The 21,353-nt window shown below is 43.5% G+C and overlaps 1 protein-coding gene across 1 annotated transcript in view; it reads left to right on the forward strand.

Moving 5' to 3' along the window:
* The first annotated feature begins 269 nt into the window (after nucleotides 1-269).
* LOC129696734 (coiled-coil domain-containing protein 102A-like) overlaps nucleotides 270-21,353 on the forward strand; it is a 466,367-nt gene continuing 445,283 nt past the window's right edge. The window contains exons 1-2 of the mRNA XM_055634868.1: nucleotides 270-604; nucleotides 9,192-9,878. Coding sequence (XP_055490843.1) covers nucleotides 9,261-9,878 — 618 coding nt within the window. The 5' untranslated portion in view covers nucleotides 270-604; nucleotides 9,192-9,260. The remainder of the gene's footprint in view (nucleotides 605-9,191; nucleotides 9,879-21,353) is intronic.

Consider the following 21,353-nt stretch of genomic DNA (forward strand, 5'->3'; position numbering starts at 1 on the left):
AAATAAAGGGAAGTTGAACACACACGAAGTTCTCGGGCAGTTTGGAGGGTGGGGTGAAAAGAAACGGCACCGGATACAATGTTTCACAAATGACTGTGTGATATGTCATTCCAGTGTACATGTCTGTCCCCCCTAAAAACCTCGCTGCAACCTTCTCGTCACTTGGCCGACGTGTACATGAATTGTCCATTGAATTGTAACTTAAACAGCAAATGTGTTTCAACAATGCGGAACCTCTACCTCCAAGCAGAGAATACCTGGCTTGCTGCTGAAAACGAAACTGTAACGCAGGAGGAGTCCGGGCTCCAGTAGAGCTGGTTTTAACTCCCGAAAATGCGTGGGTTTGGGTCGTTAACATTTTTTTATAAAGCGTTTGAAACCCATCCCGACCCGACCCGCCCACTTCCAGTAACGGAGACGGGGCAGGGGCTGGGGAGGCGATTGGCACCCACAGGACGGGGGTCAGCCAGTGAACTCCGACAAGCAGCCAGTGTGTAGCCACTTATTTACAGGGCTTTCTTTTTTTTTTTAACCATTTCGGCTGGGTGTCGGGACTCGGGAAAAGCACCAGTTAGAAGGAGGCGCGCAGGTTTGGATCCATTATGTAAGTGCATTTTCAGCACAGTTTGAGAGGGGGGGGGAGGGAGTGTGAGGTCCGGCTTTTCCCTTCCAGCCCCCACCTCATCGCTGACTCCTCCATATCGCCAGTCCCCTGCGATTCCCCCCCACCCCACCCCACAGATCCTACCCGGCTCTTACCCTCATGATTGTCCTGGCCGTGAGCTTCCTCATAAGTTCTCTCCTTGACCATAACTTCAGACTTCCCTCCCCGTCCAATATAGCACTCGACCACGTTCCCCCCACATCCAAAAAACCCGAACCAAACTGGTGAACATAACCTGCCCCAACACCTCAGACCACAACCTCTTCCCCCCTGCCCGCTCCACGCCACCTCTCCCTCCCTCCCTCCCTCCCTCAGCTGCACTGTCTTGTGCTGTGGGCTCACCCACCCTGACAGGCAGAGAACCTGTCAATCAGGCACTCTGTCTGGGCTTTGCAAGCACATAAAGTGCGCCCTACTGTTCATTTGAGAAGGAAGTCGTGGAGATCGATGGTGTGTGATTTTCCACTCCCGGCCGCTATGGAATCTACGAGTGGCACCATCCACGGGCGCCCCCTCTTTGATCAGGGAAAGTTGCTTGTGAATACTGTCATTAGAAACACTGATCATGTTTCAACGTGGATATTCTGGACAAACTGAACCACTTTGTATAAGCATATTACAAATTGAACTTCTATCCAAACGAATCACTGACTTTGGGTAATAATTAAACGGGCGCGATTAAAAAAAATACTCTCAATATGAATTCTTAGCCTGGAGTTAAAGTAGCATTTTTCAATGCAAAGGCATTTCCTTTTTCTTTTTGCAATATTTCACAAAGGATTTCACGTTTCTGGTTCTAAGTGCATTACCATTTTTGGTTTTGTTGTTGGCATCAAAAAGGTATTTAGTCAGAGTTAAGAGGAAAAATTGGCCAGGAAAAATAAGAAGCAGGATTCATTGATGTTCTGATTAGCTGAGGTACCTCAGTTCTCGACTAAGAGAAAAGATTGTGGGTATTGTTTATCTGATCAGAAGGACCAGACTTGGAACATTCACTAACTATTCATTCACAGTAACCTTCTGGGGAAGGGCATTTGACATCGCCTTTGAGATCCTCAGGTTAGCTATTCTTCAGTCTCGCTGATCTGATTAAGGGTCTCATTAAAACATAACATTAACATTCTCATTGACTGCAGATAAAAATCAATAATAAAAGAGAAATGGAAATCTATTACAATTGAGATTGAGTAAATTATATCATTACAACTGTATTAACTCTTGATGTCTTGAATTTCAGACCATATATAATTATTTTGGCCAAATACAGATCAGTCATTTGCAATGTATGTAGTCCTATTAGCAGTAACTAGTTAGCACATCTGTGAATTCTGCACAAGAGAATAATTAACGTAATTTTTGTGCAATTTATTTATCAGTGTGCACCATTGTAACCATTTCAAGCTTTAAAGCTCTAGAAATTGTTATTTGGAAAAGTATCAGAATGTGTTGGTCAGTGTAATACAGCTTGAACACATTTGTGAATGCTAAGAAACTAGTTAAAATTTGTATTGAACTGTTGTTGAGCAGCAATTTGAGAACCAAGCAATGGATGTTGAACCAGGAGTAAAACTGCGGAAAAGATTGTATGGGTATTATCCAAATTAAAATAATGTGGCTGTCTGATATGATTGATCGCTTGTGAGATTTTTCTTGGAAAGGAGACAACTGAGAGGACATCTCATGTGGTCATTAAAATTATGAAAGGATTTTGTAGAGTGGAAATGGTCACAAACATTTGGAAGAAAGTCTCTTTGTACAGAAAGTAGTAGCAATATGGAATATATCATGTGAGATGGTTGATTCAAATTTGGAAACTTTAAGTTTTGATGGATGTGCCAGAGAGCCAGGAATAGAGGGAGCCAAGTAGGAAGTGGTGATTAGAGTGGGAGGAGGCCTTTTGTGGAATATGAACAACACATGGATTAGTTGGGGCCAAGCATGTGTAATGTGCAATAGTAACATAAAAATTAAGAGTGCAATTCGGCAGCATTAACATCCCCCTGTAAAGTGTTGTAAGAAAAAAATTGGTAAGTAGTCTGAACATTTTTGGTCATTAAAATAATCAACTAAATAAATGTACTATGCTACAAGTTCTGGAACTGCAGTCCCTCTAAGGAATATTAGTTCTTAGAATCCATTTTTTTGATGCATAAATGTAGACCACTTTACTTTACCTTGACTTAGAATTAGCATTTGACAGTTGTGGGTTAAATTGCCTCTAGTATTGAGACAGTATCTCTAATCTCATTATTCAGGTGAGGCATTAAACTATGTCAAGTCCAGTCAAGTCAAGAGAGTTATTGTCATGTGCCCCAGATCGGACAATGATATTCTTGCTTGCTGCAGCACAACAGAATATAGTAAGCATAAATACAGAACAGTTCAGTCTGTCTATACAGCATAGACCTTAAAGTGCAATAGGCTGTTATAGTTCAGAGTTTGTTTGATGGTGAATTTAACAGCCTGATGGCTGTGGGGAAGAAGCTGTTCCTGAACCTGGATGTACCAGATTTCAGGCTCCTGTACCTTCTACCTGATGGCATCGGAGAGATGAGTGTGTTGCCAGGATGGTGTAGGCCCTTGATTATGTTGGCAGCCTTTTTAAGGCAGCGACTGCGATAGATCCCTTCGATGGTGGGGAGGTCAGAGCCGATGATGGACTGGGCAGTGGTCACAACTTTCTGCATTCTTTTCCACTCCTGGACGCTCAAGTTGCCAAACCAAGCCACGATGCAACCAGTCAGCATGCCCTCTACGGTGCGCATGTAGAAGTTCGAGAGAGTCCTCTTTGACATACTGACTCTCTGTAATCTTCTCAGGAAGTAGAGGCGCTGATGAGCTTTCTTTATAATTGCATCCGCGTGCTGGGACCAGCAAAGATCTTCGGAAATATGCATGCCCAGGAATTTGAAGTTCTTGACACTTTCTACCATCGATATAAATGGGATTGTGGGTCCCTATCCTACACTTTCCAAAGTCCCCAATCAGTTCCTTGGTTTTGCTGGTGTTGAGAGCCAGGTTATTGTGCTGGCACCATATGGTCAATCGCTCAATCTCACTTCTATACTGGCCCAGTCCAATGCCTCAGCTCTTTGCTAAAGACCTTATCGTAGAATTATCTTTTGCTGTGTATAGTAGCCATCACGTGATGTAGCTGTTTGAATTGAACTGCGTTTCTAAGATTTGGTTCTACAAATTACTGAGGCGGAATTCAATGTGAACACATTGCTACTAGGGTTGAATATTCGGGCCTCCAACTCCAAAATTCTATGGGGATTCCATTGCTTTTCTGTAATAACGTGCAATAAAAAAACCACGAGCAACACCACACTTCCAGTTCACAATGACTTTGTAAAAAAATGCAGGAGTGTTTGAAACGCACCCACTGTTTGAAGAATACAGCTGGCAACATCTGTGCTGCAGGCATAATCACACTCTCCAGATTGAAGGAACATCTAATATCTGGGAGAAAATCTTCTTAGAAACATAGAAAGTAGGTGCAGGAGTAGGCCATTCGGCCCTTCGAGCCTGCGCCGCCATTCAATATGATCATGGCTGATCATCCAACTCAGTATCCCGTACCTGCCTTCTCTCCATACCCCCTGATCCCCTTAGCCACAAGGGCCACATCTAACTCCCTCTTAAATATAGCCAATGAACTGGCCTCAACTACCCTCTGTGGCAGAGAATTCCAGAGATTCACCACTCTCTGTGTGAAAAAAGTTCTTCTCATCTCAGTTTTAAAGGATTTCCCCCTTATCCTTAAGCTGTGACCCCTTGTCCTGGACTTCCCCAACATCGGGAACAATCTTCCTGCACCTTCTTCTTCTTAAGCCCTTTGCTCCTCCAGGGAGCATAGGCCATTGACAAATGTTCTCCACCTCACTCGGTTGTTGGCAAAAATACGTCTGGACTAAACCAGTCTGGTTTCAACCGCTCGCCCTCCATCGCCCACCCCCAGCGGAATCGCACAGGCTATGGACTGTGTACTCGTCTGCTCCACCAGGAGAAGATATGGGATGTCATCTATGGCCATACGTTCTAAACCATGGAGGCTGTCACCGGCAATTCCATTAGGATTTTTTGCATCTCAGAAGATCATTGTTTAGTTTAGTTTAGTTAAGAGATGCAGCAGCTTTTCACCCCACTGAGTCCACCCTGACAATCAATTACTCGTTAACACTAATTCTATGTTGTCCCACTTTCTCATCCACCTTATACACTGTGATAGGTTTGATAGGCTTTATCCTCACAGCTAGGATGTGGCACAAATACCTGTGCAACTAAACAGAGAAAATAAAAGTATAAGAGTGAAAATAGAAAGCAAGGTTCTAGAAGATATAGATCCCTAGTTGGGTCAGGGGAGAAGAGTCGGGGCAGAGAAATAATATTTCACAATCCCCAAAAAAGAGACAAAGTTCTGGAGCAACTCAGCGGATGAAACAGCATTTCTGGAGAACATGAACAGGTGACGTTTTCAGTTGGGATCCTTTGTCAGACTGAAAAGTGCTGGCAGAGCTCTAGTATCCTGTTATGTCTCCACAACTTCACAATTCATAAAGCTGGTGGACTTTCTGGAGGAAGAGGAGGAAGATAGATGATGGCATAACATGGAAGCTGCAGGTCTCCATCAGGAAGAGAGAACAGTAGAAACTAGCAGCTATGAGCAGGAATGGTGCAATTGGACCATGTATGATCGTGAAACAAAATTGCACTGCCATCACTATTTCACACGAACTGCTTCCATTTATTTTTTGGAAGGTAAACAAAAATGCTAGAAGAACTCAGCGGGTGAGGCAGCATCTATGGAGCGAAGGAATAGGTGACGTTTCGGGTCGAGACTCTTCTTCAGACTGATGTGGGGGTGGGGAGTCAGGAAGAAGAAAGAAAGAGGTGGAGACAATGGGGTTTGGGAGAGCTGGGAAGGAGAGGGGAAGGAGGGAGAATGCAAGGACTACCTGAAATGACAGATGTTCATGCTGTTGGGGTTCGTCTAACTTTATTTTTTGATTATGAACCTACCCAAAGAAGACAAAAGGAATACATTTTTTGACAACAATCTCTTTCCTTCCATCAAAAGGACATGAAAATAGCCGCATAAATTATTCCTAAAACCTTGATCCCTGAGCAGTGTAATTGGAATCGAAGCAACCTCTATGTTAGCTAAAAGCTGGCACCCTTGCTCTCTCCACTGTCTTGTCCCACTTTCACCTCTGATACAAATTCAACAGATAGAACCATGGCGCATATGTAGAGTGAAGGGTCCAGAATTTGCCTTGACTTCGTGATTGCTTAGTAAATTTCTACCTGCACTATAGATCTGTAATTTCAGAAGAATGCACCCTGATGATCAAGGCAGAGTGGCAAAGAAGGCATTTAGTAAGCTTGCATACATTGAGTACAGGAGTTGTGACATCATGCTACAACTATACAACTCATTAGTGAGGTTGCAAGTGGAGTATTGTGCACCATTGTGGTCACCCAGCTATGGGAAGAATTTCATTAAACTGGAAAAAGTGCATTAAAAATAATCACAGGGTGGTTTCCAGGACTGGAGAGCTTGAGTTATAAAATTAAGCTGGATAGGCTGCGACTATTCTCACAGGAGCATAGAAGGGGTATTGATTAAGTAAGTTAGTAAGTTTATTGGCCAAGTATTCACATACAAGGAATTTGCCTTGGTGCTCCGCCCACAAGCAACAACATGGCATACAGTGACAGTTACGAATGACTCAGAAAATACTAAACATTAATAATAATAAAACATTAATGATAAAACACCATTGATCAAGCATGTGAACCAACAAAATACCAGATCAAAGGGAGGCTACAGATTTTTGGCTGTTGAGTAGAGCAACTACTCGTGGATAAAAACTGTTTTTATGTCTGGCTGTGGCAGCTTTGACAATCCGGAGTTGCCTTCCAGAGGGAAGTGATTAAGCTGGATGGTCTTTCTTTTCAGCGTAAGGCTAAACCTAGAGAGCATCTGTTTGAAGTGAGAGGAAAGATTTAAAAGAGACTGAAGGGCATCTTTGTCAGACAATGTGGTGGTTATATAGAGAATGAACTGGCAGAGGAAGTGGTGGAGGTGGGAAAAATTACAATGTTAGGAAAGAATTTGGACGGGTTCATTATAGAAAAAGGTTTAGCGGGATTTGGGCTAAATGCAGGCAAATGTGCTACCTCAGATAAACATACTGGTCAGCATGGACAAGTTTGGCTGATGGGTCTGTTTCCGTGCCGTGGAGCGTTGTGATTCGATGACTGATATATTTTCTGGATAGGTGCCCGCTGTAAATGCATTGAGCCCCAAGTTACTGCAATCCTGCAACATAATTATCCTGTTTTTCCCCCCATTGTAAAGCGGATGTAGCTTACAGTATAATTATTTAATAGGATAAATACCAATTGAAGATACTAATGCTTTACCTTCAGTTGGAATCCAATTTGGGTGCCTTCTATAATAAAAAATAATAAGTCACATTAATAATTCAGGCAACTGAGCTTTCACCACAGAATTGGCAGACGTTAGGCAAGTACAAATACTTAAGCAAGTATTGAGGCTGGGGAGGGGGTATAAGCAAAAAAAAAAGGAAAGTTTGCGACAGGGTGGAAAGACAATAGATAATAGACAATAGATGCAGCAGTAGGCCATTCGGCCCTTTGAGCCAGCACCGCCATTCAATGTGATCATGGCTGATCATCCACAATCAGTACCCCGTTCCTGCCTTCTCCCCATATCCCCTGACTCCACTATTTTTAAGAGCCCCCTCTCGCTCTCTCTTGAAAGCATCCAGAGAACCTGCCTCCACTGCCCTCTGAGGCAGAGAATTCCACACACTTACCACTATCTGTGAGAAAAAGTGTTTCCTCGTCTCCATTCTAAATGGCTTACTCCTTATTCTTAAAGCATGAAAGCATGAGAGATTAAATGATGCCTGTGGAAGGAGAATATAATGGAGGATATAGACTTTAAAAATGGTGTAGAATTCTAGAAATTGGGTAGAATGTATAAAGTGTTGCTTTCTAGACGATGTCAGGATCTGGCAACAATTTTGAAAATCGCAACCATTCCTTATAAATTCATTTTGTATTTATAATTTAAAGATGTGCAATGTAAGAAATAATGTAAATGGGTTCATTCATAAAATACGCAGTGTGCAGAAGGTTTTTGAAGGTTGAGGTGGGGACTGATGGGGCGAACGATCACCAGTTCTATGACATTCCTCTTTACTGAGCTTTTTTAAAAAAAATTTTTTTTTTATTTCTTAGAAGTAAGTACACTACAGTGGTACCTTTTTGCAGGTGCCAAATATATGTTGACATGTTACATTCTATGTGCAACTTCATTTTTTATATTTTTTTAAGAAATTAGAGAGAGAAAGATAATAGAGAGTAGAAGAACGTGTAGTGTGTGTAAAAAGAGAAAGAGAGAGTGAGGAAGAAAAGAAAGAAAAAATAGCAAGAGAGAGATTAGCAAGTAGGAGATAGGAGATGAGTTTTTATATTGTTTAAGAGGGAACTGCAGATGCTGGAGAATCGAAGGTTACACAGAAAAGCTGGAGAAACTCAGCGGGTGCAGCAGCATCTAAGGAGCGAAGGAAATAGGCAACGTTTCGGGCCGAAACCCTTCTTCAGACTGGTTTTTATATTGTTGACCATCAATCACCCAGACCTGAAACAGTTGTTTTTTACGATTCTTTTTTTTTTTTTTTTTTTTTCAAAATAGACTTTATTCAATTGATAAATATATACAATTCCTGAACCATTCAAACAAACAAAATTCATCCGACATTTTCGGAGACTATACAAGTTTTTTTCAGTACAATTTTTTACATTTGTCAAATTTCACCAAACAGTCCCCCACCCGTGCCACTCTGTGGCCCCTGTCCAAGTAATAAATATATACAGTGTTTACAGTGCGAAAATTCCATTTGACATTTTCACTTCCACAAATAATGTCCCCCACACGTGCCACTCATGTGGCCCCCTGGCGTGGGATACCTTCCCTTAATTTGAGGGGCGTCTCCACCATACCGTGCCCCCTATGTCCAGCAGCGGAAGGACCCTAGACTGTGGCCCTCCCCCACCGAGCCTTGGCGTTGGCTGCACCAAGCTTCAGCGAGTCCCTTAGCACGTACTCCTGCAGTCTGCAGCGGGCCAGTCGGCAACATTCCCTGACAGACATCTCGCTCTGCTGGGTGGTGAGCAACGCTCGGGCAGACCAAAGAGCGCCTTTCACCGAGTTGTTTTTTACGATTCTGTTGCACCACATGAAACCAAGAAGTCAATAAATGGAGACCAACGCTTTAAGAATTGGTCTGGTTTATCTATTAGGAAAAGTCGCATGTCTTCAAGATGTGCTGTGTCCAACATATTTATAACTCTTTACTGAGCTTGATCAATTCCATAGTTTGTGTTGTATAATGATCAAATGAAAGCATAGAATATTAATTTAAAATGTTTAGAGGCCATTTGTTCTGCAAGATTTTACATTATAATTTATTCTTTTTCGTTCTTTCTGTAGGAAATTGAAGATGAGAGGCTTTAGCAAGTGCAAGAAGAGCTGAAGGGAGGAACTTTTAAGGAAGAAATAATGAGCTCAAACTCCAATGCCAAACGAGGTGAAGGGTCACAGACCCCAAAGGTTCAACAGTCTTCACCTGGGCAACTATATGGCCAGATTGGACAAAGCAACCAATCTGAGAGGGTGCTAACCGCTGATTCATCAGTTCACAGTTTCCAAATCGCATCCCCATCTCCTTTACCACAGCAAGTGACTAAGCATGCCGATATATGTAGTGACTGGGACAGTATTGAAGGGCTGTATCATCGGGAGTTGGAAGAGGTGCGGGCCAGAGCTGCTCAGATGGAGAAAACCATGCGCTGGTGGTCAGACTGCACTGCCAACTGGCGAGAGAAATGGAGTAAGGTGAGGGCAGAAAGAAACAAGGCCCGGGAGGAAGTACGACAGATGCGGCAGAAACTGGAGTCGGTCATGAAGGAGTTAGCTGCTATGAAAAGAGAAAAGCAAGAACTGTTAAATGAAAAAGAGCAACTGAGAAAGGAAACAAAGGCAGCAGAAACACAGTCGGAGGCGTTAGTCAATCTGGAGGAATATGAGCTCAACACGCTGGAACAGGAACCTGTCAAAGATGTCAAAAATAATAAAAATCCGCCATCCCCAAACAAATTCACTGGCTCGCCAAAGAAGGTAAGGAAGGCAACGCCTCTGCTCAGTAATGCAGCAGCAACAAAATGGTGTATACAAATTACAATCATTCATTCTGTACATATGTAGCTACCAATCATCACAGGTTCCCAATCTCCCTCCTCTATTTTATTGTTCTGGCATTTGTCTCCACATGCACTGTTTACTTCAGGCCCTGAGCAATGACAAAGTATTTGAATTACAACCAAGATGCCTTTACCATCAAATGTCAGTAAAAAGGAACTGAGGCCCATAACTGTGACTGATTTCATACTTTTTTGCCTAAAGAATGACAGTGGGTTTAGACATATAACCATATAACCATATAACAATTACAGCACGGAAACAGGCCATCTCGGCCCTACAAGTCCATGCCGAACAAATTTTTTTTTCCCCTTAGTCCCACCTGCCTGCACTCGTACCATAACCCTCCATTCCCTTCTCATCCATATGCCTATCCAATTTATTTTTAAATGATACCAATGAACCTGCCTCCACCACTTCCACTGGGAGCTCATTGCACACCGCCACCACTCTCTGCATAAAGAAGTTCCCCCTCATATTACCCCTAAACTTCTGTCCCTTAATTCTGAAGTCATGTCCTCTTGTTTGAATCTTCCCTATTCTCAAAGGGAAAAGCTTGTCCACATCAACTCTGTCTATTCCTCTCATCATTTTAAAGACCTCTATCAGGTCCCCCCTTAACCGTCTGCGCTCCAGAGAATAAAGACCTAACTTATTCAACCTATCTCTGTAACTTAGTTGTTGAAACCCAGGCAACATTCTAGTAAATCTCCTCTGTACTCTCTCTATTTTGTTGACATCCTTCCTATAATTTGGCGACCAAAATTGTACACCATACTCCAGATTTGGTCTCACCAATGCCTTGTACAATTTTAACATTACATCCCAGCTTCTATACTCACAATACTAGACAATAGACAATAGGTGCAGGAGTAGGCCATTCGGCCCTTTGAGCCAGCACCACCATTCAATGTGATCATGGCTGATCATCCACAATCAGTACCCCCGTTCCTGCCTTCTCCCCATATCCTCACTCTGCTATCTTTAAGAGCTCTATCTAGCTCTCTCGTCATCAGCCTTCCTCTCCCCCAGCCCCTTCCTGTCCGTTTGCCCCCCTCCCTCCCAGCCCCCCGCGACCCCCCCAGTCTGTTCCCCCCTCCCTCCCTCTCCACCCCCTCACTTTGCATCTGCTTCCTCACCATAGATCCGAAATTGAACCCACGATCTGTGTATCTCAGTCAATCACAACTGAAGCTAACTTTCAATAATGTAACCAATGACACAGGTTATGATATACATTTGTCAATACTTTACAAGGATACCTATACCAAACGTAAGCAGGCAATTATATGTGAGGAGAGATTCTTCTTGTGATCTACTAATAGTCCTATGAATATATGCTAGGGTAATGGTAGCCCTTCTGAAAAGGCATGGCTTTGTGGGAGGGAAATACTGCCTCACTACTTCAATAGAGTTGTTTGAGAATTTAATACAAACGTCCTCTAATCTTGTGGTAAATACAAATAGCTAATAGCGATTGTACAAGGATATTCATCCCTGACCTTTGTCCAACCACCTGCCTATCAAAAAACCTCCTCACCTGTATTCACTATCTCTTGCCAGGCTTTGTCCTGCCCCTCTTTTCCAAATTTCTTCCCCTCCCCACCTGCTCCCCCACCAATATATCTGAAGAAGGGTCCCAACCTGAAATGTCACCTATCCATGCTTTCCAGAGAAGCTGTTTGACCCAAAATGACACCAGCACTTTTTCTTTTTTTTTTTGTAAACTTGCATCTGCAGTTCCCTGTTTCTACATTATGCCATGTACTTTTCCCTGAACTTATTATCTTCTATGTCCTTATCTGTGCTAAATACGGACGAGAAATATTAATTTAGGATCGCACCTACATACCTAGATTACCCCTTCACAGGGACCCATTAATTCTACGATAAACCTCTTGCTCCTGATATACATACAGAATGTCTTGAGAATGTCCGGAAGTCACTGGATGAAGCCAGCATTTATTGACCATCTGTGATTTTGTTTGAGTAAGTTGGTAGATAGCCTATTTATTAAAAGGTGAAGTACTTCAGATGAAGGTACTCCTAAAATGGTGATGGGTAAGGAGTTTCAGAATTTGGGCACAGCAACGGATGATATACTTCCATCTGAGGAGGTTGCACAACTTGAACATAGAACATAGAACCATAAATGAGGTCATAAAGTAATAAGGGATCCCCACGTATTCATATATCTGTCTAAATCCCTCATAAACTTTGCGAATGTATCTGATTCTGCACCTATATAGAAACATAGAAAATAGGTGCAGGAGTAGGCCACATCTTACTCCCTCTTAAATATAGCCAATGAACTGGCCTCAACTACCTTCTGTGGCAGAGAGTTCCACAGATTCACCACTCTCTGTGTGAAAAAAATTTTTCTCATCTCGGTTCTAAAGGATTTCCCCTTTATCCTTAAACTGTGAGCCCTTGTCCTGGACTTCCCCAATATCGGGAACAATCTTCCTGCATCTAGCCTGTCCAACCCCTCAAGAATTTTGTAAGTTTCTATAAGATTCTCCCTCAATCTTCTTGCCAGCATGTAGTGTTCAGGCACCTACCACTCTCTGTGCAAAAAAAAAAAACTTGTCTCGCACATCTCATTAACCTTTCCCCATCTCACCTTATACCTCTAATATTAAACCACAAATGAATGGTCAGCTATTCTAAGATAATGTACTTCATAAAAGGGATCTGGGTCATTTCTGTTGAGTTTTTTCAAACTATCCGCAGTATGAACAGTGATTATTTTTTAGGATTCCTGTAGGAAAGCTGAAATTCTGAATTTTCTAGCTAGGCCCCATTGCTGATTTTCCTGCTGGACTCCCAATGAAGTTCAATGGTGGAGTAGAGAATTGCTGAGGTAAAAGGTTTCTAATATTTTTACACCCAAAGGTATTTGTAGCTGATATATTTTTTAAATTTTAGTTTAAAACAATTTTTTTTTTTTAAATTACATTTTAAATGTTTCTGAATATAAATAACATTTGGAAACTGAAGAAGTGTTGACAGGTAACATTGCTGGAAATTGGATTCTAGAGGGATTTCAAGTGTGGGACTTGTTCTAGTCCACTTCTAACATATACAGTGCCCTCCGTAATGTTTTGGACAAAAATCATTTATTTATTTGTCTCTGTACTCCACAATTTGAGATTTGTAATCGAAAAAAAGTCACATGTAGTTAAAGTGCACTTTGTCAGATTTTAATAAAGGTGATTTTTATACATTTTGGTTCCACCATGTAGAAATTACAGTAGTGTTTATACATAGTCCCCCCATTTCAGGGCACCATAATGTTTGGGACACAGCAACGTCATGTTCATGAAAGTAGCCATGTTTAGTATTTTGTTGTATGTTCTTTGCATGCAATGACTGATTGAAGTCTGCGATTCATGGACATCACCAGTTGCTGGGTGTCTTCTCCGGTGATGCTCAGCCAGGCCTGTATTGCAGCCGTAGAAACATAGAAACATAGAAAATCGGTGCAGGAGTAGGCCATTCGGCCCTTCGAGCCTGCACCGCCATTCAATATGATCATGGCTAATCATCCAACTCAGTATCCCGTACCTGCCTTTTCTCCATACCCCCTGATACCTTTAGCCACAAGGGCCACATCTAACCCCCTCTTAAATATAGCCAATGAACTGGCCTCAACTGCCTTCTGTGGTAGAGATAAGCCATCTTTAGCTTATGTTTGTTTTGGGGTCTAGTCCCCTTCAGTTTTCTCTTCAGCATATAAAAGGCATGCTCAATTGGGTTCAGATCAGACTTGGCCACTCAAGAATTGACCATTTTTTAGCTTTGAAAACTCCTTTGTTGCTTTAGCAGTATGTTTGGGGTAATTGTCTTGCTGTAGAAAGAGTTTTGAGGCATTTTTTGAACTTGAGCAGATGGGATGTGTCTATACACTTCAGAACTCATTATGCTACAACCATCAGCAGTTGTATCGTCAATGAAGATAAGTGAGCCAGTACCTTCAGCAGCCATACATGCCCAGGCCATAAAACCCCCACCACCGTGTTTCACAGATGAGGTAGTATGCTTGGCAGTTCCTTCTCTCCTCCATACTTTGCTCTTGCCATCACTGTGATAAAAGTTAATCTTCATCTCATCTGTCCACAAGACCTTTTTCCAGAACTGTGGTCTTTTAATTACTTCTTGGTCATCCTATTTTTCCGGCCAACCAGTGGTTTGTATCTTGCAGTGTAGCCTCTGTATTTCTGTTCATGAAGACTTCTGTGGACAATGGTTATTGACAATACCAGCACTGACTCCTGAAAATGTTTCTGATCTGTCGGTCAGGTGTTTGGGAATTTTTCTTTATTATTGAGAATTCTTCTGTCATCAGCTGTGGAGGTCTTCCTTGGCCTGCCAGTTCCTTTGCGATTAGTAAGCTCACCAGTGCTCTCTTTCTTCTTAATGATGTTCCAAACAATTGATTTTGGTAAGCTTAAGGTTTGGCTGATGTCTCTTACAGTTTTATTCTTGGTTCTCATCTCATTATTGCTTCTTTGACTTTCATTGGCACAACTTTGGTCCTCATGTTGATAAACAGCAATAAAGGTTTCCAAAGGTGATGGAAAGACTGGAGGAAAGACTAGTTGCTGAGAGCTCTCTTATACCTGCATTAAGAAGGTGTTTAGCACACCTGAGCAATTACAAACACCTGTGAAGCCATGTCCCAATTATTTTGGTGCCCTGAAATGGGGGGACCATGTATAAACACTGCTGTAATTTATACATGGTGAAACCAAAATGTATAAAAATACCCTTTAATAAAATCTGACTGTGCACTTTAATCACATGTGATTTTTTTTGATTACAAATCTCAAATTGTGGAGTACAGAGGTAAATAAATAAATGATGGGCTTTGTCCCAAACATTATGGAGGCACGGTATTTCTGAGATTCCACGCTGTGTTGCCTCATAGGTCCCTGGTAGACTCTGGACTGTCTGACTCATCAGGTTTGGGCTTCTGAGTCTTGAGAAGACTCCCAGAATCATTAGGCTATATCGCACAGAACAAGCCCTTCAGCCCAACATGCTCCTGCGATTAGTTTGCCTAACTGAGCTAGTCCACTTTCCTGTGCCTGGCCAATATTCCTCCAAACCTGTTCTATCCATTGGCCTGTCCGAGTGTCTTTCAGATATCGCCGCCACGCCTTCTGGCAGCCCGTTCCATGTACCCGCCTCCCACTTTGAAAAGATTTCCCCACAGGTCCCTTTTAAATCTTTCCCCTCTCTCTTTAAACCTAGGCCTCAACAGTCAGGGTCAATTTCCCTACTCTTGGGAAACAATTGTGTGGCTATTCAATGCCCCTCATGATTTTATAAACATTTATAAGGTCACCCTAGCCTCATACACTCCAGGGAATTAAACCAAGCCTATCAGCCTCTCTTTCTGACTCAAATCCTCTAGACCCAGTAACATTCTAGTAAATCCTTTCCTCACCCTTTCCAGTTAAATGACCCCCTTCTTATAATAGTGTCCAGAACTGTACAGTGTGCGTCAAATGTGGCCTTACATCATGTTTAGCTGAAACATAATGTCCCATCTCCTGTACTCAATACACTGATTGATGAAGGTAAGCCAAATCTCATTCTTCACTTACAGGTGAATTCCTTACATGGTCAATTTCATAGCGTGATGTACCCCCCCCACCCCCATCCAAATTTTTCTGCTCTCCTCAACTCCCCAGTGTCCTACCATTTAATTTGTACCCTGCTTTGTTGTAAGAAGCCCCAGACACAGGCATCTGGAGACATTAATATCTAAAAGATTGCTTCCAGATATGATGTTACACCCCTTGTGAATTCTGCTCTATTCACTGCTTGGAACCTGCCAGATTAAAATTCAATAGGATAACTGATTCGGATTTTAGTTCTGTTAAGAGTCAAGGGACAAAAGTCACAAAAGTTTTATTGTCATGTGTCCCAGATGAGACAATGAAATTCTTGCTTGCTGCAGCACAACAGAATATTGTAAGCATAAATACAGAACAGTTCAGTGTGTCTATATACCATAGACCTTATATATACACATAAATAAAGTGCAATAGGCTGTTATAGTTCAGAGTTTGTTTGATTTTGTGTTTAATAGCCTGATGGCTGTGGGGAAGCAGCTATTCCTGAACCTGGATGTACCAGATTTCAGGCTCCTGTAACTTCTACCTGGTGGCAGTGGAGAGATGAGTGTGTGGCCAGGATGGTGTGGGTCCTTGATGATGTTGGCAGCCTTTTTGAGGCAGCGACTGCGATAGATCCCTTCAATGTTGGGGAGGTCAGAGCCGATGATGGACTGGGCAGTGGTCACAACTTTCTGCATTCTTTTCACTCCTGAACGCTCAAGTTGCCGAGCCAAGCCACGATGCAACCGGTCAGCATGCTCTCTACTGTACACCTGTAGAAGTTCAAGAGAGTCCTCGTTGACATATGGACTCTCCGTAATCTTCTCAGGAAGTAGAGGCGCTGATGTGCTTTCTTTATAATTGCATCCGTGTTCTGGGACCAGGAAAGATATTTGGAAATATGCACGCCCAGGAATTTGAAGTTCTTGACCCTTTCCACCATCGTCTCGTTGATATAAAATGGATTGTGGGTATCTGTTGTTAGTAGTTTTTAATTGTTCCTCTATTAAATTTAGTTTGTTTGCCAGTGTTCACATTGAAAGGCATCCAAAGGGAACCAAGGTATTCCTGAGTCTTTATTTGCTATTCCAGGAAAAATAATGTTGGAAATTTCTGAACAGTTGGCTTTGCTGCATCAGTAGTTTAAACTGCAGTGGTTTCCAGTTGAGCAGTTCAGTCTGAGCTCCGTTAATGAAACAGCTTGCTGTGTGTTTCTTTCCATGGCGGTTACCTTTCACCACAACAAGTTGGTTTTCATTAACATTGACTCTACTTATGATTCATGCAAGAATGTTTTCTACAATAACTTGCTTCAGTTCAATGACTGAGTTTGTTCTCTGCTGCATGCAAATAGTACAACCTCGCTGTCGAGTATTATCTGCCTCGGAGAGTACTGTCAGATATTGGTCTTGGGTGACCAGCTTCTGCTCTCTGCACAACTGTAATGCGCCTGACTGCAAGTTTTATTCATATTATAGGAAGTACATAAACAATAATGTATCTTGTGTGTGTTGAAATTGCTCTTGTATAGGGATCATATTGTGTTTTCCCCTTCCCCTTTCCCTGTACTGCTGTAAGTATACAATGGGAGTAGCGATAACTATTAAAGCACAAGAACCACTCTACAAATCCCATAAAAGGGATTTTCACTTTCCATTACATTATGGTAGAAAATAACAAAAAAAAATGTCCAAATGTTGGAAATCTGAAATAGAAACGGAAAATGTTAGACATACACAGCTGGTAGCATCAGGCTGTTGTTTATTGACTACAGCTTGGCGTCCAATACCAACATCCCCTCCAAGCTAGTTACTTGAGGAGGTGTGGTGATTTGGAGTGATAATATTGGCCAAGTAAAAGATGTCACAAAATAGAGAATCTCTGCATTTGCAAAGCCTGCTTGTCCTCTTTCTGTGAAAAGTTGCAGGGCTATGAGTCATGGCTCCATGATGTCTGGACTCTGGGACGAAGTTGAGGATAAGGTGAGGTCCAGATGTCCATCTTAGTGTTAATATGTATGAAGGTTTTGCAGAAGAGCTGAGAAGGATTGCAAATGCATGATTAGGATTGCTCATAGGATGGGGGTGTTGTAACGTGTTGTTAGTTATGTTGCAGAGTGTTTGTGCTGTTATCTTGTGATTGGTTAAAGTGTGGAGCCTTGTCCAAATTGTTTATAGGGTGATTTCACGAAAGGTCACTGGAGCGTAGATCCCCACCCACATGACCGAAAATCTGAAGTGGAGTACATGCTATACATCCGGTACATGTTAGTGAATGGGGAAACACGCACTTTCACACCCATTAAAAACATCGAAAACTGCCAGTTTTTGAGCTGCAATTTACTGTGCCAGTCGGGGTGACCGTGAGGCACAGCTACCTAAATTTACAGTCCAAAAAAAAGATAGAAACTAAGGTAAGTTCAAGAGGGAGCTGAAGGTGCAAATCCAGCGGAAATGCTTATCGGACATTTGCCATGGAGATTTAAAATCCAAAATATCGGGAATTATCGCGTTTGCTCGCTGCATTTCATCAAAAGTAAGGCATTACAGGTGCACAACCTTTTATCCGACAGCCTTGGGACCAGACACTTTTCGTAATTCAGAATTTGTCGGTCTTCGGAATGGAAATTTTTTAGCGTAGATTTTAATGGCTGGCTCAGTGGTAGAGTGCTCGGCTCATATCCGCAAGGTCGCGAGTTTGCGCCTTGATCCCGGCAGTCACTCCGTCGCGAGTTTGAGTCTTCAATGTAGGTTTTTTTTTGCAGAATAAATGTTTGTATGAAATGCAGTGTGTTGAATGAATTCCTCAATTTGTAAATGTGCCCGCAGCATTGAATCATCTCCCGCACTCATGTCACCCTAGCGGGGCTACATGCCCTTAGGCGATCTAAGGTCGCGAGTTTGCGTCTTGATCCCGGCAGTTACTCGGTCGCGAGTTTGAGTCTTCAATGTAGTTTTTTCTTGCAGAATAAATGCTTGTATGAAACGCAGTGTAGGAGAGGTGTACTGACTGTGTGGGCAGAACTTTGGAAGTGATTGCCCACCAGTCTAAAAAGCCGCTGTGTCTCCCTGTCCCTGGGATAGCAGGGGGCGATTAAACAGCACAATACCCCCCTCCCCCTCCAACTCCAGAGGAATCCGCTCCCCGATGGGCCGCTACGGCGACAAGTGGCTGTTTGCCCACAGCCCGAGCTGCGCCTCCTCATCCGCCACCCCAAGACTTACCTTGCACACCATCCGCTTCTGCCCCTACGTGTTCCTCTGGAGTTGGAGCGGGGCTGGGCTGGAGTTGCTGCTGGCTGTGGGTCTCTGGGATCTCCGTGCTTGCAGTGGGCCTGGGGGGGTCGCTGTCTCGTTGGTCCTGACGTCTCCGGCCACCCCCATGGACAGGAGCTGAGACTGGGAACTGTACCGCCCTTGCCCCCTCCCTCTGCAACTGCAAACAACCCAACTCTCCTGCAAGGGCGGTACAGTTCCTGGAGGATAGCAGGTGGCCGGAGACGTCAGGACCAACAGGAACCCGCTCCCCGATGGGCCCCTACGACGCCCCGAGCTGCGCCCGTCATCCGCAACCCAGGTTCCTAAGTAGTTGGAGCGGGGCTGGGCTGCTGTTGGCTGTGGGTCTCTGGGTTCTCCGTGCTTGCGGTGGGCCTGGTGCTCGACGTCCAATTGGCCCTGACGTCTCCGGTGACTCGCACCGATCTGCTGCCATCGCCGACGTGAAGACAGTACAAAGCCCCCGCGCCGGTGCAATGAGTGGGGAGCTGGAGAGGGGAGGGAAGGGGTCACACACATGGCCGGGAAGCAGAGGGGTGTAGATGGGGGTGGCGACAGATGGGGCCAACAATGAGTGGAGAAAGACAGAAACACCGACGTGCAAAGGAGACCTACAACAGTGCATGATCTCTCTCCCGTGGCAGGTGACTGTCGCTGGGAAACTGAAGGGAGCGACAATCTGCTGCTGCCTCCCTGAGTTAAAGAGTTCCCACGGTAGACTCACGATACATAGGCGGCCTAGCTCGGGGATTCTTGAATCCCCCGAATAAATAATAAAGACGAGATAAACGTTAAGTAAAACTTTAAACATAAACTGGTGAGCTTTGGTGTGCAGACGACATCCTGGAAAAAATGTCCGGTTTCTTCCAGGTAGGCGATATACCCTCCCGGCTGGGCTGGAGTTGCTGATCTGGGATCTCCGTGCTTGCAGTGGGCCTGGGGGTCGGTATCCCGATGAGGGGGCGCAGCTCGGGGAGCGGCTTCTGGTGGTCCTGACGTCTCCGGCCAGTTTGCAGTTTTCCTCTGTAGTTGGAACGGGGCTGGGCTGCTGCTGGCTGTGGGTCTCTGGGATCTCGGACAGGCAGCAGCATATTGTCAATTATTAACCCTCCCGCGCAATATACCCTCACCTTTTATTTTATGAATGGGGATTTAGTTCCCCTTTCTTCGAGGACCGGGACCGACCGGAGGTTCCGCTGTCACCTCTGCGGGCCGCCCTCGGTGAACGTTTTCAAGGACCTTTCTTCAAGGACCGAAATGTTTTTCGCTATTCGGAGGTTTTCGTTATTTGGATCGTCGGATAAAAGGTTGTGCACCTGTATTGACTTTTTTATCTTTATTGATGAAATGCAGCGAGCAAACGCGATAATTCCCGATATTTTGGAATCACCCTATACTGCCTGGGGAACTGTTTCTTTACTTTAGTGAATTGTCTTCCAACTAGAACTTTCTGTGGATACAATGTAATGGGGTACTTTGTGATTGGGTTAGGGAACTGTCAATAAATGTATTATATGATCTTTATTTGTGATTAGCTTGTAGGGGCTGCGCTCCCCCCAACCCCCCATATAGTTTCACGCCATGGGTCTGCTACCCTATAAAAGAGGGGACACCACCTGGATCGGAGTCGATCTTCTGGGGTAGCACTTGGGACCGTGCTGACTTGCTGAGGTGTCTGCTCGCACGAGGCTGAAGGGCTTGGACTGGTAGAGACAAAGATCGGACCCGCTGTGTTGGTTCGGAAGTTTGTTTGTGTTAGTGAGAATAAAGAATTAGTTGATCCAGTGCTTGACTCAGTGTTTTACTGAACTAGACTAAGGGGGTAAGCTGTAGAGAGCATAATTACAGGAGCTCCCATCCAGATACAGAAATAAGGAGCAGGAAGATTGTTCCCGATGTTAGGGAAGTCCAGGACAAGGGGTCACAGTTTAAGGATAAGGGGGAAATCCTTTAAAACCGAGATGAGAAGAACTTTTTTCACACAGAGAGTGGTGAATCTCTGGAACTCTCTGCCACAGAGGGTAGTTGAGGCCAGTTCATTGGCTATATTTAATAGGGAGTTAGATGTGGCCCTTGTGGCTAAGGGGATCAGGGGGTATGGAGAGAAGGCAGGTACAGGATACTGAGTTGGATGATCAGCCATGATCATATTGAATGGCGGTGCAGGCTCGAAGGGTCGAATGGCCTCCTCCTGCACCTAATTTCTATGTTTCTAAGTGATTTAAACATCTTTTAAGGATTTCAGAGGAGGCACAGCGATACATTTAAACATCTTTCTGTATCGCTGTGACGTTGCAGAGACTTGTTTTTAAGTTTTCTGCTTGTTTTGGGTCTTATAAACTGACTGCGTAGTATAGTATTATTAGAATATTTGTAACCTAGTTGTTTGATGGTTTTGTAACATGGGGGTGGCTATGTCACCACGGATTGGGGTTTTTTTGGTTTTTGTATCGTGTTGAAATTAAATAAATTATTTTTTGATACAAAAAAAA

Source organism: Leucoraja erinacea, chromosome 4 (assembly GCF_028641065.1).
Source record: "Leucoraja erinacea ecotype New England chromosome 4, Leri_hhj_1, whole genome shotgun sequence".
In the NCBI taxonomy this organism is placed as follows: Eukaryota; Metazoa; Chordata; class Chondrichthyes; order Rajiformes; family Rajidae; genus Leucoraja; species Leucoraja erinaceus.